Source organism: Opisthocomus hoazin, chromosome 20 (assembly GCF_030867145.1).
Source record: "Opisthocomus hoazin isolate bOpiHoa1 chromosome 20, bOpiHoa1.hap1, whole genome shotgun sequence".
Taxonomy (NCBI): Eukaryota; Metazoa; Chordata; class Aves; order Opisthocomiformes; family Opisthocomidae; genus Opisthocomus; species Opisthocomus hoazin.
The window spans coordinates 14,990,137-15,007,235 of record NC_134433.1 but is presented as its reverse complement, the minus strand read 5'-3'; the positions used below and the strand labels follow the sequence as shown (position 1 = coordinate 15,007,235).

The 17,099-nt window shown below is 44.1% G+C and overlaps 2 protein-coding genes across 2 annotated transcripts in view; one reads left to right on the top strand and one right to left on the bottom strand.

Moving 5' to 3' along the window:
* Positions 1 to 72: 72 nt before the first annotated feature.
* On the bottom strand, positions 73 to 10,985 carry LOC142363726 (lysophosphatidic acid receptor 1-like). Its single transcript, XM_075440137.1, has 3 exons — positions 10,894 to 10,985; positions 8,740 to 8,864; positions 73 to 1,094 (listed from the first exon to the last, which is right to left on the bottom strand). The coding sequence occupies exons 2-3, from the start codon at positions 8,799 to 8,801 to the stop codon at positions 356 to 358; spliced, it is 801 nt and encodes a 266-aa protein (XP_075296252.1). The 5' UTR covers positions 8,802 to 8,864; positions 10,894 to 10,985; the 3' UTR covers positions 73 to 355.
* The window catches only part of CA4 (carbonic anhydrase 4), a 19,654-nt gene continuing 12,154 nt past the window's right edge, over positions 9,600 to 17,099 (top strand). The window contains exon 1 of the mRNA XM_075440136.1: positions 9,600 to 9,894. Within this exon, the coding sequence (XP_075296251.1) occupies positions 9,837 to 9,894 (58 nt within the window). The 5' untranslated portion in view covers positions 9,600 to 9,836. The remainder of the gene's footprint in view (positions 9,895 to 17,099) is intronic.

Sequence of the window (17,099 nt, the reverse complement as noted above, 5' to 3'; positions counted from 1 at the left end):
TGCTTCCCGCACTCCCCTTCCTTCGCTCCCCTTCCTGCTCCCCTTCCCACTCCCCTTCCCGTGCTCCCCTTCCCGTGTTCTGCTTCCCGCACTCCCGTTCCTGCGCTCCCCTTCCTTCGCTCCCCTTCCTGCAATCCCCTTCCCGTTTCCCGCACTCCCGTTCCTGCGTTCCCCTTCCTGCGTTCCCCTTCCCGCAATCCCGTTCCCGCGTTCTCCTTCCCGTTTCCCGCGCTCCCGTTTCCCGCGCTCCCCTCCCGCGCCCGGAGCTGTCCCCTCGCCGGGTGCTGAAGCGCGGCGAGCGTGGCGGGAGCCGGGTTTGGGTGCGGGTTTCTCCGCGGGGCCGGGGCCAGCCCGGTCAGACGTTCTGGCTGGCGCGGAGGCAGGCGAGGGCGCGGAGCCTGGCCCCCAGCGCTTTGCCTTTCAGGGTGTAGATGATGGGGTTTCCCAGGCAGTTCATGGTGATCAGCATGGCCGTGCAGTTTCGGAAGACGTACACGCCTGGGTAGAGGTCGGCGTGGCACTGGTGGGTGGTTGCATCGAATAGGACTCCCGCAAAAAAAGGGGCGTAGGAGATCAGTGCCAGGAGCCAAATAAAAATACTGGTTCTGGCGACCTGGGTTTCAGCCGATTTGTAGGTGCCAGTAGCTTGTCCACATGCTTTCATTCTCAGCTTTCTTCTCCTCAAGATGATGATGATTCCCAGGTAAGTGAACAGAGGTATAACAAAAGCCACCGCAATGTTGGGAATGGCAATGAAGATGAGGTAGTCGATGCAAAATGGACTGTAGAGGACAGAGAGATTTTTTTCCGTGTGCAAGCAGTTCCACCCCATCAATGGCAAGCAGCCCAAAATGAAAGCAAGGACCCAGTTAATTAAAACTGCAGCTATGGAATGGTTTCTAGCAACCCTGAATCTTGTCCTCATGCTTTCAGCCACAGCCAGGTAGCGTTCAATTCCAATGCTTACCAGGTTATAGATGGTGGATAAAATAGAAGTAGTGTAAAAGGCATAAGGCGCAAGCATCTCCTTGGATCCAAAGATCGTAATGTCAGGATTGGTGATGAACAGCATCGAGATCCAAAAGCCAGAAAAGCTGGTGAAGAGATCGGAAAAAGCCAAATTGCAGAAGAGTATAGAGATAGGCTTGTGCAGATCCTTTGTCGCCATTCTGGTGAAGATGACTGTGCAGTTGAAGATCACAGATGCTATGTTAATGATCAGTTGAGGGATGCCCAGCGAAAGCACTAAATAATGACTCCAAATTTTAGTGTGGTTAGCAGAGCAGTTCGAGTATCTATTCATGGTGGAAAAAATCCTACTTTCAACAGTTAACGAGGTCTGCTTCACTCATCCCATATTCCATAAGAGACCATGCTGCAGGAGTGTTCCTGCCACCTTACTCTCCAGGCGAGGAATGAATCCTGACACACGGCTTTGATCGCCACAGCATCATCATGACAGTGGATTAAACTTTAACCATTCGTGCTTTTAAATATTTGGGTTACCAACCCAGGGCATAGCCACTTAGGTTGAAGTTGCTAGGATAGCCGAAAGTGGAAAACACATTTACTACCATACAGAAGACAATCTGCTTAAAGCAACCTCTACCAAGAGCAAAATCCAGCCAGTTCTGGTGAAGATGAATGATCGCATCAGTAGTTTAAAAGTCTTGAAGGATATTCTAAAACGGAATGAATGCGAACTCAGCTTTCATTCACAAATAAACTAGCTGGATAAAGGATAGAGAGTCAGAAAACAGAGAGCAGTGATTTTTTTGTTTTGGAGGGGTATGTGACTGCTGGAACTCAAAGAAGAACATCACTGTTGTGTCCCTCACCTGGACCCCAGGTCAGTGAGGATGTAAGCCTTAATTTCAGATCAACTCTAGTGACATCAAAAAACCTCTCACTGAGCAAGAGACAAGAGAGCCTCGTTGTTCACCGTCTCTTGCTTACAGTTACAGACTGATGCAGCCAACAGAGGCTGCTTTTCTAAGCACAGTTAGGTCAGACCTACAGAACAAACCCCAAACTTGTAAGCAAAACCACACGACGAACTGCAGCACTGCAAAGGGGATCCAAAGGGGTCAGAGCCTCTGTCTCCACGATGCTCCTGAGCTTGGGCCCACAGAAATATCTGTACTGAGTACTGGAATACTCAGAATTTGTCAGAATACACCTGAAATTGTATGGCTTTTCTTTCACTTGTGTAAATTAGAGGTACTGATGCTTTACCAGCTAAAAAAAAAAGGAGAAATGCATTTAATGAGTTGTTGAATTAATTTTCAAACAGGGAAACACAGGAGAATGTCTTAACCCTTTAGTAGATTAATTGTATTGGAGACTTATGATGCCTAAACAGTTCTGAAAATGCCATTTTTTCCACCTTAACTCTCAGATGAGAATATAGCTAGAAAGTGACAGACATCTAATCTATACTCATACCTTCCTTACGGGACATTTTGTGTTTGCTTATTGAAAGTTAATGTGTAACTTGTACATTAATAAAACAACATAACATCGTGATATCTTTTCTTTCTCCGTCTTTTTAAAGGTAAACGATTTTTGAGAACTACATTTAAAATACTTGAGACCTGGGGGAAAAAAGCTCTTTGGAGATACCTCCAGTGCTAGCAGACAGCAGAGGGCACTGCTGGAACAAACACCACACCTCCGGGGAGGGGGGGGGCTGTTCGACAGCGGGGCAGCTTAGCTGGGCAGAACATCGGCACACCGATCAGAACAGCCCCGTGGGTATTTTATCTGTGCAGAAGTGGCCGCTTTTCTTGGCTGGTGCTGAGTGTGGGTCACCTCTGTGTCACCCCACGCTTTATTCCAAATGCCCACAGACAAGGAGAAAGCTCCCGTCTGCTCTGGCTGCTGCCTGGCGCCTGCCTGCAACTGAGCAGCTTTCCTTTGGCAAAATCATCCAGGTAAAGCCATGCTACTTAGAAAGTTATTCTGATTTAATTCATTTTTTACCGTTATCCTAACAAAGGATTAATTTGCATTAGTAACAGTTTTGTACCATGATATTGGTATAATATGGGCAAAGCAGCTCAGCTAAATTTATGGGCTTTCCACATTCAGTGCTGACATCTGATCATGATGGCAGCAGTTCCAGCTCTGGGACTGTAAATCTGCGAACTAGGTGATAGCTCTGCCAGAATTTACAGCATAAGAAATTTGTGCTAAAATGCTGAGCTTAAAAAGGAAAATTCTATAGCTTCTTTTTCCATTGAAGTTGAGGTGTATGAAAGCATATTCAGGTTAGTGTGCAATTAGTAGTACACAAGTGTTACAGACAAGCAATACTTCATGCAAATAAGTAGTAGCTGTGTCAGATGGTCACAAGGAAGTGCAAAGAATGATTCTATAGAAATAAGGGCTGAGAACTGATTAATCAAGTCTGCTGATGTATTCATATCCTATAAAATATGCTGCTGGAAGTGTCACAGCTACACCTTTCTTTGCGCATCCTAGGACCCACCTCATACAGCCTCGCCAGCCACACCTCTGGTGTGAGGTTGCTGCTGAACAAGGGCTCTACTATTTCTGTCACCTTCTCGGTGCCAGCACAAGTCAGCAAGTCCTTGCAATAACAGCAAGAATGTCAGCAGGTAACGTCCAGCCCAGCGGAACACCGGTCAGGAGCGGCAGAGGACACCAGACTACGGCACGTGTGCTCCTGATCTCTTCCGAAAGGGTTTTCCACAGCTCTGTGAACAGAGGGAGGGGCCGAGCGCTGTGAGGAATAGCAGGCTATCCACAAAGTAAAACATCTTTGAAAGTATCCTAGTTACTATGAAGAGTATATCTGTGAGCTCAGGCTTCAAAGTGCCCCAGATATTCCTGAAAATGCTACTTGAAATATCCCTAATTGGAAAATTTGGTGTTCAAGCATGAAATACTGAACAATAGGAGAACAGAATGTAATTAAAAATAATATCAAGTAGTAGAAGTAGCTCTTCACAAAAGCTTTGTAATCTTATTTCCCTAATATAATTGCATAAACATTAGCATAATGTTTCTAGATTAAAGGAGACAATATTACTGTGGAAACTGCTTGGTTAGTGGGCTCCAATACACAGAAAATCCCAGATTCATATATTCCAGCCCTCTGTAATAAAGTCTGAGCTCTCAAATCCCAATGAAAAGTAGTTTGAATCGAAGTTACTGTGTGAGAGAGAGGTCTATGACACAGCCGGATCTCTATGAGTAACAACCTCGATGCCAGGGTATTTGCATACTCCCATATTCTGGGAACTCTGCAATCTCTCTTCTACTTCTGCTCCCCACACACCTGCGAGGAAAGAGTGTTATCTGCACTTTACAAACGGGAAAAGAACAATCACTTTATTTGCTTAAGATCACACAGAAGTCCAGTGCGGAGGGAACTAAACCAAATCTCCTGTATCTCAGGCTAACACTTCAAACACCGGCTGTACCTTGCTGCTGGCAAGCTTCTGATTGGTATTTATCTAGATTTCACTTTCTACAACACTTTCTAGTTCTATAATTGTTTTTATATGTCTTTATCTGAATGTCCAAATTGCTGCTGTTTTGCTGTTTGTCATGCGTAAGAAATGGCATTATTTTGTATAGAAACTCAAAGTTCAGTAATAATTATCTGACAATTATGCCTGCAGAGAAGACTGAGAAAGAGCCATGTGAAGCTTCAGGCTGAATTTTTACTGACCATTCATCTCAAGTGGCTGTTGTGGAAAATCTGCCTTCACAGACTGGGCCTGCAGTTTCCACAACGCCCATAACCGGCAGCTCTCGGATGGCAGCAGCAATCAGAAGTGCTCAGCAGCTCTCAGAACAACAGGCCCCAGCTCTGACTCGCCAAAGCTGATTTCAAAACAGGAAACGAAGTTCAGGAGCGGAGAGGCTTTGTTCTGTGCGCTAACCCTTGGACAACAGACACTTTCACCTTAGCTGGAGAAGAGAAAACTGAGAGGGGATCTTGTAAATATCTGCAGGGTGGGTGTCAGGAGGACAGGGCCAGATTCTTTCCAGTGGTGCCCAGCGACAGGACAAGGGACAATGGGCACAAACTGAAGCAGAGGAAGTTCCAGCTGAACATGAGGAAGAACTTCTTCCCTCTGAGGGTGACGGAGCCCTGGCCCAGGCTGCCCAGAGAGGTTGTAGAGTCTCCTTCTCTGGAGATATTCAAACCCTCCTGGACAGGGTCCTGTTCAGCCTGCTCTGGGTGACCCTGCTGTGGCAAGGGGGGGTTTGGGCCAGATGATCCCCAGAGGGCCCTTCAACCCTCACCATTCTGGGATTCGGTGTTTCTGTGGCGCAACAGCAGATCTCTATGTCCTTTATGCTGATAACACATCAAGAAACTCGAGTTCTGCCTGAAACCATAGGAGAAAAAGCTGCATCCATGTAATGAAAATAAGAACTCCGTAGCACAATCAAGCTACAGATGATTTGGTGTTACTTCCAAAGTCATGTACATGCACTATACACACGAGAAAAACAAGGCACTGAAAGGATAATGGATTTTATTGTTCTGTTTTCTTTCCTGTCATATTCTCCCTGGACTCAGGACCAATTCCTGCTCCCTTTCTTGAAACACCAGACCTTGTTTGTTACGAAATGCTGCTCTGCACTGCAACTCCACACTTTGCTAAGCTGCAGACAACGCACAACCTGAACCAAAAAATGGCAAGTGAGATGCAGCTCGGCTAAGCACTGAGGAAGATGAATTCTGCCTTCCCATGACATTCAGCACAGCCTCCAGACAAGAATATTTGTCTGTTCAGTCTTTCAGTGAACATCACGAGGCCTACAAATAAGGAACATTCAGGAAAGGGAGTAATACAAATAAGGAGCCTATTTATCCAATTTATGTTTTAATTTATGCAGATTAAAGTCTTCCTCTTTGGCGAGGAAGACACAAATGGGATGTATGATCTCCTTCCAAGATTTTTCTGAGATGTTTTCAAAACAGAAAGCTCTCCGATCCCCCTCCACCCACTCTCTTTGAGGAATTTTTGCCTCGCAGGTTTTGAGTTATCTGATGTCCCAGCTATGCTTTCACGGCCCTTACCAGGAACATTAAGTGAAGACAATCATCAGGCTCAAATGTCTCCGACTGTTGTTTAGCATTATGTTAGCTACAAGCCACAAAATAACGGCAAGGAGAGCTTGTTGCAAGAACATCCCCACAAACCAGGCCCTCTCCTCGGCTGTGCAGAGGAACTTGTGTTATACTGTCTAAAGGGAGACAAGCACTGATGAACACCTGAAACCAAATCGTACGGTAAACAAAGCCTTCCACCGATAATTTCTGTGTGAAGACACCAGAATGCATCTTCTCCCTTTAGACATGAAACGGTCCACGCAAAGAGCATTTTCCTTCTGAACTAAACAGCTACAGAGGCAGAGTGAGCACTCTTCCTACAAGAAGGGAATGGTCAGAAATGCACTTGCTTCAACCCAGGCAGAATAACTGGACAGGCTGTGAGCACAGAGAGCTACATGTACCCCCTAGAGACACACATCCTCAGAATACATCTTCAGAATTCTAGGAAACGCTGAGCTGCATACTGCTAGCATTTCTTCGCTCACCAAAGGAAGGCTACTCATCCATGTGAAGAATAGTGCTTTACATAAATCCTGGGGAAAGGAGAGAAATTCAGCTTTACTAATGATGGCATCACATAATACAAAGTCTAATCCTCAGGTACAGCCTAAAATAGAGAACAAGCAGTTAATGCACTAGAGATGAGCAAAGGACCGGATAAAGAGCCGCTGCAAAATGCTTCTTACTGTCCCCCTGGGAATGACCTTGTATTAGCACAAAGTTCCCAATAGAGCAGGCTCAGGGAGAATCACAGCCAAACCACTTTTTCAAGTGAAAGGTGAAGACTTCATGTTTCTGGTTCACCAACAGCTATTGCTCATGAAATTCCAGATTTCCAGTTCAGTGGTCAGGGAACTCTAAAGCAGAAAATGACCACACACAACTAAATGAAGAGCACTTAGTGTTTTCTCCCACTCTGAAGAGTAGGTTTCCCAATCACGCAGTCACTAATCATGAAATTCATCTGTCTTTTAAGTCTCTTGGAAGTGCTTCTCTCTCCCACTGCAGGGACGATTCCTCCCAGGCCAGCTCATCCACGGACAGGATTTGGGCTCAGGTCAGTCTCACCCTCACCAGCCTTAGCTCTTCCTTCCGAGAGCAACACCTCAGCCTCCCAGCACAAAGAGCTGTGCCACCGCCTTGGCTTTGGCCGGGATTCGTGCGTTTTGTACCCTGGAGCCAGACCCAGCCTGTTCTCACCCCCTCCTGCCTGTGCTGCTGGGACACAGGGGGCCTGCAGCCGTCCACTGGAAGGCTGGGAACAGCTCTGGGCTTCCTCCCTGCAGCACATGGTAGGATCATTTGGCTCGGACACATGCAAGCTTCGTTAGCCATCACGTCAGTCCCTCTACACTTCCTGTGAAGTCCTTTTGGTAGCAGCAGAATCATGCCAGATCTCACACGTGTCAGAAACCAGGCTGGGGGGAACATCTCCAAAATCTTTGCAGCTGTGGCTCTCAAGGCTACAAACTAAGTGCTATTTTCAGTGGTTTTGATATTCCCTCCTGTTCTTACCTATCCCGTAGCTATGGACACAACTGCAATCATTACGCCAGAAAAAAATAGCCTGGAGTTCAGTGATCTGCAATAGACTCCCAGTGTAACTTTGGCTCTTCGCTTCTCTGGCCAAGATCCTCATTAGTATTGAGGTTCAATGTCCAAAGGTCATTACGTAAAACCCATCTACAGCACAATTCCTTTCAAAAATATTCCTGGGTGCAAAGATGCCATTGAGAACCAATAACCAAGTGCCTGCCAGGTGAGTTTCTTTAGACAAAAAAATGGATATCACATAATGTCTGCCCTGCTTATTTAGATGACAGATTTTACAAGGAAAGAAAATGTCTTTCCCTGAGCCTTCACATTCTAGTACAAATACTTAGCTAACATAACTGCAGTGCAGTTTATTATTACTTTAATAACGACAGGCTGGAAGGCTGACAAAAGGAAAAAAAAAAAAAAAAAGGAAGAATGAATCCTGAATTTCAAGATCAAAATTTCTGACCCACAGATTTCTCAGTCCTAGACAGAGGTTTCTAGCAGGCTCTTAGCTTTCAGAGAACTAAACCCAAATATAGCGGGGAAAAAAAATTCATCAAAGAGCTTTGGTTCAGGCTCCCTCACTGAACACTGTTCCCAGAAATGAGAAAGAGAAAAGCCCCAGAGTACAACGCCTTGTAGATGCCCTTGAAGGCTGCCACCACCTGACACCGCCGCGTTCACGCCCCCGCTTCTCTCTACGTGCTCCGCATGCACCTTGCTTAGATAGCTCTGCCGAGCCTGCCAGGCTGGGAAGGGGAAAAACGCCGCAAATTCCCGTATTGTTCTTGTCACTGCAGCAACTATTTATCTTAGCACCATGTGCTAGGCAAATCATCGTCTGTTCGTGCTTTAATCTACCTAATCCAGGATGGAAAAACACTACCCAGCAAGTCTTCATTGTTGGAATGTTATTTATAGCCATCCTTTTTGTGAATAAAACCTGCTCAGAAGTCAGCTGTCAGATTGCCCATTGTTATTGCAGGTCCCGATCCTGTGCGACCCCACTACTACAGCAGAACGGCCGTGCTCTTCACCTGGGAGCCTGCGGCTCTGGGTAAAGGCAAGAAGCGCTTCCTTGGCTCTTTTTTTTAACTCACCCCTTGCTGGATGCCGAGGCTTGCTCAGTGCAGCCAGCATAATGCCACTTCACTCTGTCCATCCCTCGCTGGGTCAAGCGTCCTGCTCCTCTGCTTGCACCCAGCCCAACATGTGGGTGGCATCCCTGTGGACAGAGAGGCAGTTGGGGAAGGGGAGGAAGAACTTGCACTCCCTCTCTTGTTTTCCTCAGCTGTATCAAAATCCAACCCCAAACGAAAAGATGAAAATGTATCTATAATAGAGACTACAGAGCAGAAAGTAGTAATGCCACTTTCCCGTACACGCCTTTGTTTGCGGAACATAAAGCCCGAATTGCCACTGAATCAGACACATGGAATTAAAGCATTCCGATAGGAAAGCAAAGGGAACAGGAAAAAAAAATCTGGACATGTTATAGTACCAGAAGCAGAAAAGTTAAGAAAAAGTATTATTAAAGGAAAAAAAAGGACACCTCCCCAGCACCAAAGAAACAAATAAACAAAAGATGTGCTCTCAGGTAATTCACTAAGTGCAAAAGCATATAGAAGTGAGGTGTTGGTATGCCACCTAACAAACAGTTCCTGTCACTGCACACAGCAGTCCCATTTCCCAGCCTCACAAACCTACTCCAGTCCTAAGCAGCTGTTCAGAGGGTTGCAGGGTAGGGGTGGGTGTGGGGAAAGAGCTGGTTTTGTGTTTATTATTTCAGTGGGGTTTTTGGAAACAAATCACAAACCTTAACGTACGCATTAATCAAATGTCATGTGGGCTGTCAGAAAAAGAAGCTACCAGAAAATAAAAATGCAGCATTTTAGTAATAGGTTACTAAAAGTGCATAGGTTGCAAAGTATCAGTTATTCACTACAGGCTGCTTGCTTAGTGCTGGAAAGCCTTATTCCTTTTGCCATTCATTTTGGAGAAATGGATAAATGCAGGCAAATGAGGGTAGGGTGAATCTGGAGAAATTACAAAGGGGAGGAGTTCACCTTCCTGGCTATGGCTTTCAGGTCTGTCCAGGACTACTTACTCCAGTATAAAACTGAGAGCAGAAATATGATCACATACTAAGAAGTCTAATCAATTCTGGTTTCAACACTGAGCCTATTTAAAATAGATAATGGAATTGCTGTTCCTTGTTCTGTTCTCTCTGCATATTCTCAAGACAGAGGCAGTAGGTAAGTCCTTGCCTGCTCTTTCTAACCCCATGTACCAAGGTTACTTATTTGTGATTAGTTTCTGAGTATCAGTACTTACAGTACAGACTTTCTAATTCTTCTGTATGACAAATGAAGGATGTTTTGTTTATTTCTCTGCCTTTTATTATTTGTGGTAAAATATCAAGTATAGACTTTTCTCATGAACGAATGAGTGCGGGTTTTTTTTCACCTTTAGAGATCCCAGTTGCCTTCCTCCTCCAAAAAAAATCAATGAGGTTTGACTTGATCTCTATAGTTAATTATATATGTAATTTTTAAAAATCAAAACATAATTTCTTTATCTGTAAACTTCTTGAAACTTCAAATAGCTTGATTTAGGTTTCTACACATACTGCTTTGCTGGTTATGGTATAAAATGAAATTCTTATGGTTGCCCACTGAGAAAGAACAGTATGTCTTTTGCTGCATTAGCCCAGCAGATCCATCTGTTTTTGCACTGTGTGCACTATGTACGTAAGTACACTATGCACTGACGATGACTAGATTAAAGAGCGATCTATAATTAGTATTGAAAAATGCAGAAGGTATTTTTATGCTTCTATTAGATTAGCAGTGTTGTAACATTGAATAAATCACCTTCCTATGTAAATATCAGCACACAGCCTCAAAATTAAAGACAAACAGTGCAGTTCTTAATAGTAATGAAGGATCTATTGTTTGCACTAAAATAGACTAGACTGCATTACGGAAAAAAAAGAGATACAGTACTATCAGAGGTATCAGAGGGAAGCACTGCACCAAGAGCCTGTTAAAGGGACGTGGTTTTAAAGCAGATCAAGAGTCAGTTGCCAGACTTAAAGTAACAGAGGTCTGAGGTGCTCAGAAAGTGCCTCAGGGAGCACACTTTGAGCACTGGGGAAACGGGGGGGGGGGGGGGGTGTCCCAAGTTTTATTTCTCTGATCTTAATTAATTCTCTGTATCGATGACTCAGTCACTTGCCTTTTCCAGATTCTTACCTGACAGTTCAGATACTTTCCCTCTTCTTTAGTCTCTATTTTGTGGGTATTCTCTCTCCAGAGGCTCTCCACATGTGGCACAGGTAAATAGAAACACAAAGAACCTTTGCTCTTCCAAAGTCTACAGCAAGTGTTTGTCTGATATTGATTACTGACTGTTTAACACTTTGCTAAATTTACTGCTCTGTTAAGGGATTTATTACAGGATCTTGAAAGACTATTTCGAAAACCGTTACAGGCTTTATTAGATTAGTGTCAATAATTAGTGCTTCAGGAGACGGAAGTAAGATAGGGAATGGATATAATATTTTATGTCGCTTTTCTTCCCAACCATGATTATTTCCACTTTCTTCCCTCAGTATGGAGGCAAACTACACAGTCATTAACGCACAATAAACCTTCTCTCCCTTCTACCTTCTTTTCCAAACCTTTTCCTGAGGTAGAAGCTTCACAGGATACATTTCCAGAAACCTTAATGTCTGAGAATCAGCCTAAATTACTTTTTGCTATATTTGGAAGGTATCTTTTTTAGAAAACAAGGACTTCCTTTCTATCTGACCACTTTTCAGAACTAGCTGGAGTGATACCCACTTATCAGCTCATTTAACACACCTCCACCTGGACTGTTTTTCTAATCTGGGCAGCCTCATAATTTGCCAGTTAAATCGTCAATGTGACTGATTGCTACTCTTGCAAACTGCTCTCAGCATTGCCCTGTCTTAGTAGCATATCACCTATACTTAAAAATTATTACTAACAGTACTTGCAGGGCTTTATAAAGAAGCAAGCTTCTTTATCCCCATTCTACAAAAGCAAAACTGAGGCACACTGGTGCAGCCTCCTGCCCAGAGATCAACCGGCACCCGGCAGAGAAACCATCTAGCTTCAATCTCTGTCCAGCATCTCACCCACTGACTTCTGTGAGCCTCAGTGAGCACACTCCATTAATCGCTGCACTGATGCCCCTCAGATGGCTTGCTTGCTGCCTTTGAGAGATCAGTGACCCTCCAGTTCTGCTATTAGACAGGCAGGAGAGAGGCAAAATGTCCATAATGTTCCAACAGGAATATTCCAGACCTGTGGAGAGCGAGCTTTTATTGATGGCAGATTCAGCCTAGTGCCATCCAGAGAGCAACAATTGCAGAGGACGGTAATGTATGTCCGTCTAGAAGCTTTGTGGTGGGGTTACAGCAAGCTCCAAGTGTTACAGTAAAATAATTTTCTGTAAGAGGGATGGAATGAACCACAGCACTTTTTAACCTTTTTCTTTATCACAGACTGGGACTTAGCCATGAGAAGACGTTCTCGCACAGTCCATGCTCTAGTGCTCCAAAAGAGTGATGCATGATAGAATACAATTCCTCTATTTTTCTATATTTCTACTTACATAGTTTCATCTTTCACAAACATAAAATTTACATAACCATGCTGGCACTGACGTTGTCACATTAATTCTCAGTCTGACATTTCCTCCGGGCTATTCAAATACAAAGTATATCTGATATCTCTATAAACAACATAAAAAGATGTTTGAACTTCTTCCATTTCCACTTCTAATGGTATCGACTGCACATATAGTTCTATTTGTATTTCAAATCCATTTTAGGGCTGGCAAAACTGGGATGCTGCTGCACTTAGGTATGATCCAGGATAAAAAGTTTTATTTTCTGTTGTTTAAGAGAGAAGGATAACTGCAATATGAGACCTAGAACACATAGAAAAGGCAGTAAGCCACAGCTGCTTTAGGCAGTAATCCATAGGTGCTTTAGGAGGTACGGATTGCCCGAGTTTCCCTCTCTCCACCCACCTAATCCAACACGAGGTTAAATACAACTGGGAAGCTGTCACTGACATTATCTCAAAGTAGTTACCTCGACTATCTCAGTGCAGACAGACTTTTGATCTCAAGTTATGATCTTTATGCAGCATACATTGCTTAGGGCTTCCTTCTCATTCTTCCTTGTAATCGTTCAAGCTGCCAAAATAGATTTAAAGGCTTCTCTGAGTCTGCCTACCATCATCCATACATGTCTGTGTATGCCATTATTATCAGATCCACTGCACACAAGAAGAAACGAGAGCTCATATTTGTCAGGTTGCTGGGTGTGCGCTGAGAGCAAGAGATACCCACCGGTACGGCTCTGCTCTCCCTTCTCCATGTAGCTGCAAGAGCAGCCTGCAGGCAGCAGAGAATTTTCTAACTTTATCATCTGTGCCGAGCCAGTAGCAGCCCTTAGTACTTCACATCTTTGAACTCTGCAATTTTTTTTTACTGAGGAACTTTCCAATTAAATGTGGATCCTGCAATAAAATATTAGCAAATGACCTTTAGAAGAGGGACTGTTATGGTGAACAGAGGTTTAGCCACTCTCATGCTCACGGTCATGTCTGTCTTACAATTGGAGGGGTTTTATGGCTGAGTGAAGAATGGACACAGACTGCTCGACCAGGATACCTAAGGATGCCAACCCTGTAATCTCAGAGTACGCGCATTTCCTTCCGCAGTTTATGATAAAGGCAGAAAGTGATAAGGCACTGTAATCATTTCATTCTCACTCTCTCTTTGACACTAAAATTCAGCAAAAGACAGAAAAGCTCGTGTGGCAGGGCAGCAGGTGAGAGAGTGGAGCCAGAGAGCAGCTCTTCGGTTAGCTGTAACAGCATCTTTCATTCCGGGGGACGGGGAAACAAGCCTAGCAAGTAAAGAAACAGCATGGAGTATTCCTGGAAGACTCCCGAAAGGCAGCTACAAGACAGTATTCGTCGTATATGGAATAAACTTTGAAATGTTTTTAACTTCTTACATTTCTGTAGCCTGCCAGGTGTGTCATTCAGACATCTCTGCTTTGCACAAATGGATATATTTGGGTCAGAACAGGAGTGCCTTGTTTCTCTTCACATTACGTGTGAAGTTATTCAAGAGTATCTACTGTGCAGTCACAACTTGCTATAATCTGCATTCATCTGTGGATCCTGAGTTCCTCTGAAAGAATTACACCTGTAAGCATGATAAGGTCACCTCTGCTGCCACCACCACATCGAAGTCCACCACCTGCCCCTCATCCCCACGCATGACTCCCGAACTGCGGAGGAGTGACTGCGTATAGCGTGAGGTGACGAATGGCTGCTATCACAGCTGGGGTGAAGCCTGCTTTGCTTTACCTGTGCCGCCCCTAAGGCAGCATACATCTGTCCAATGCCTCGGCAGGCATCGAGGCTCTCGAGCAGATTTTTTACTCGGCCGATGCACCCAAGGGCGTCACAGCTCCAAGCTCAAAAGTCGTTGTTCACTCCTTTGCAGCCTGTTTCTGGTGACGTGCAAGGAGCGGGCAATTTTCCATGTACACAGTGGACCCAATCACATTATTAATGCTCCATTTAAGGACCAGCCTGACTAGCGTGAGTACACTACATTGTCATCAGTTTGTATTAACTCACTGTTTAGCTGACCTCATGCAGAGTGCAATGTGCTGCACCACTTTGCCCTTCTCTAGCATCCAAGCCAAGGTGCTTTCCTGCTGCTCTTCAGCTCTGGGGGAAGGACAGGACCATGGTAGAAGCCATACATAGGAGTTGTGGGCAGGTGACAAGCGACTTTACTTCAGCTTAAGAATTACTTTGCTTTCTCCTACAGCAAAAGTTATCAGCATAAGAATTGGAACATCCCTTATATACTGCAAGTTGTGCTCTGTGATACTGAAGAAAACTGGGGTCACGGTTTCTCCTAGGTCTTACATTTGGATTTTGAAGACTGGACGCAGAAAAGCGTTTTCAGAGACAGGCACTGCTATCTTAGCTGTCCAAATACCCAGCACAAAGCCTTAGGTCTTCAAGACGTGCTGCAAGGCCCAGTTCTTCAGCTAGGTGCCTGTCTCCATGGGAATAGGCTTTTTTCCCTGTTTGTGCCCTGCAGGAGATGCTTTGTTACGTCGTAGAATATATCTAATGGCCTGTTATTAGATTTTTAGTCACATTTCTAGCTGTAGGATCAGTCATCATAAAGCCAGCATAAAAAATTACAAAGTGACTGTAAAGTCAAAGAGTAATTTGTTTTAATTAAATTTTACAAATACTAAAAAGAGCATTTCTGAATTTTGTTTGGCACTGCCTCTGTTGTAAACAAAGCAAAGCAAAATATCCCACAGAAGCAAATCACCTTAGCCCTGGATACTCTTTTTTTGTTAAAGGTCAACTTCCTTCTTAGATACAGCAAATTTATGAGGACACATATATATGACAGAGGCTATAACAGTATCACAGGTCACAGCTAAAAACATTTTCCTCACTCTCTGACACAAAGGAAGTAGTTTGCAAGTGTTTATAGGGCACACTTAGAATCCTCCACTCTCCTCGGATTTTTCCTTTAGTTTATAGACGAAGACCTCACTGAGGATGTGATTTACATATACATGTGCGAATCATAAACACTGTGCTCAAATCAGATGTGGGTACTTGTCCTGTTTCACTACTACAATAAAGCTTATTTTCAAGGCTAACTCCCCATAATATCTTAGAATGTACATACATACAGATGTACACCATCATGAAAAATAAAATTCCCAGGTAAAAGTGAATAGAGGAGAGAGGGATGACCACAAATATTTGGTTTTACATGGTTAGAGATACACAAATCCAGAAGTAAACGTCTGGAGCTGATTTTGCCTGTCAAAGTAGTTGATCAGGACATCCTGAGGACGTGTAATACTTAAGAATGTATAAATAGACTTCTGTACATATGCTCACTTTGTGTTCAGCAATCTCATTAATTAGAAAGACAGACTTAGATTCCACTTGCTTTTAAGTTGCTTTGTCTTTTGTACTAAAGATAATAAGTTTCACAAAGCAAGCTAAAAATAGAGCAAGCCCAACACAAACCAAAGCTAAAAATATATCGCATGCAAAACTAGCTTTTGCTATTTTCATAGGAACAGCCAGTCTTCATTCCGCCGGCAGTGACACCAGACTTGAGGGGTGGATTTGAAGCCGGTGGACGATAGAGCAGCACGAGAACTCTGACATTCGGGGCAGCCCAGGCTTTCTGAAACACAGCAGCGCAGGGGAGCACCATCAGCTGCGTGTCTCAGAACACCACGAACTGTTAGCGAGGGCACGGCTAAAAGAGGGTGAGAGATCTAAAGGGCCAAACAAAGGAATCAGTCAGTGAAAGAGAGAGAAGGGATTTTAACTAAAACGCCGCAGAGGATATTCTTACTGCCTCAGTGCTTCAGACTGTTAGTGGCATAAAGGTCACTCACACTTCAAGAGGTTAAATATAGTTCATAAAAATAGCTAACCGTCAACATATAAAATTAATAGGTTTCCAACCACTTTATCCAGAAGGACAAAACCTGTTTTGGTAACTCTTTTGTGCAGATGGACAAATCAAAAGGGTGATTTTCAGCTAGCCTGGACACCACCGGAGTCAGGGGAGATGCGGGCTTCCAGGCAGCAGCTCAGCAGGTCCAAGTAGGGCAGTCAGCGTGGAACACGGACAAAGTAGATTTAGGAACTTTTATGGAATTCAGGCAATCTGACCATGGTCCAAAGAGCTGAAGGGTCTTTTCCTAGATCACACAATAGCATCTTGGCAAACTGCTAACCCCCCGGCTTCCAGCCAGCAGCACTGTCCTCCATCCAGCTGCATAAGTGAACAGGAGAGGGAGTTCTCAACTGAAGGAATTTTTTCCTCAACTTTCCAAACTAGGCTTGATAGCTAAAACAATTGAAAACATTTACAATAAAATGAAAACAATACATAATTGTATTGTTTTGCAGCTAGTCTGGTGCCAAGAAACAGCTTTGGTCAGGAAATCAGTTGTAAATTTGACAAGGAAGAAACAGAGACAAGTACTGGTTGCTTGCCAAGAGAGACTCCCTAAATTTAACTGTCTTGAACTTTGTGAAGGAAGGGGAGGCCTTCAGCCCAGTTCAGCCCAACTCTAAATGAAAACCCGGTGAAGTCCAGGTGACACCTATGATACGGTGCCTCACCACTGAAATCCGGAATCCGTGGCACAATGTAGGAGCCAGGTGCGGCTGATGATATAGCAGTTATCAGCCCAGGTGTACATGCGTACTGAATGACACTACTTTCAATGGTGACAACAATGCAAATGCCTCTATTTAATGCCAATTCAGCAAGAAGCTCTTGGAAATCTTGGCTAGTATCTCACACTGTCCTGAGCAAAGTGTGGATGCTCATGGCT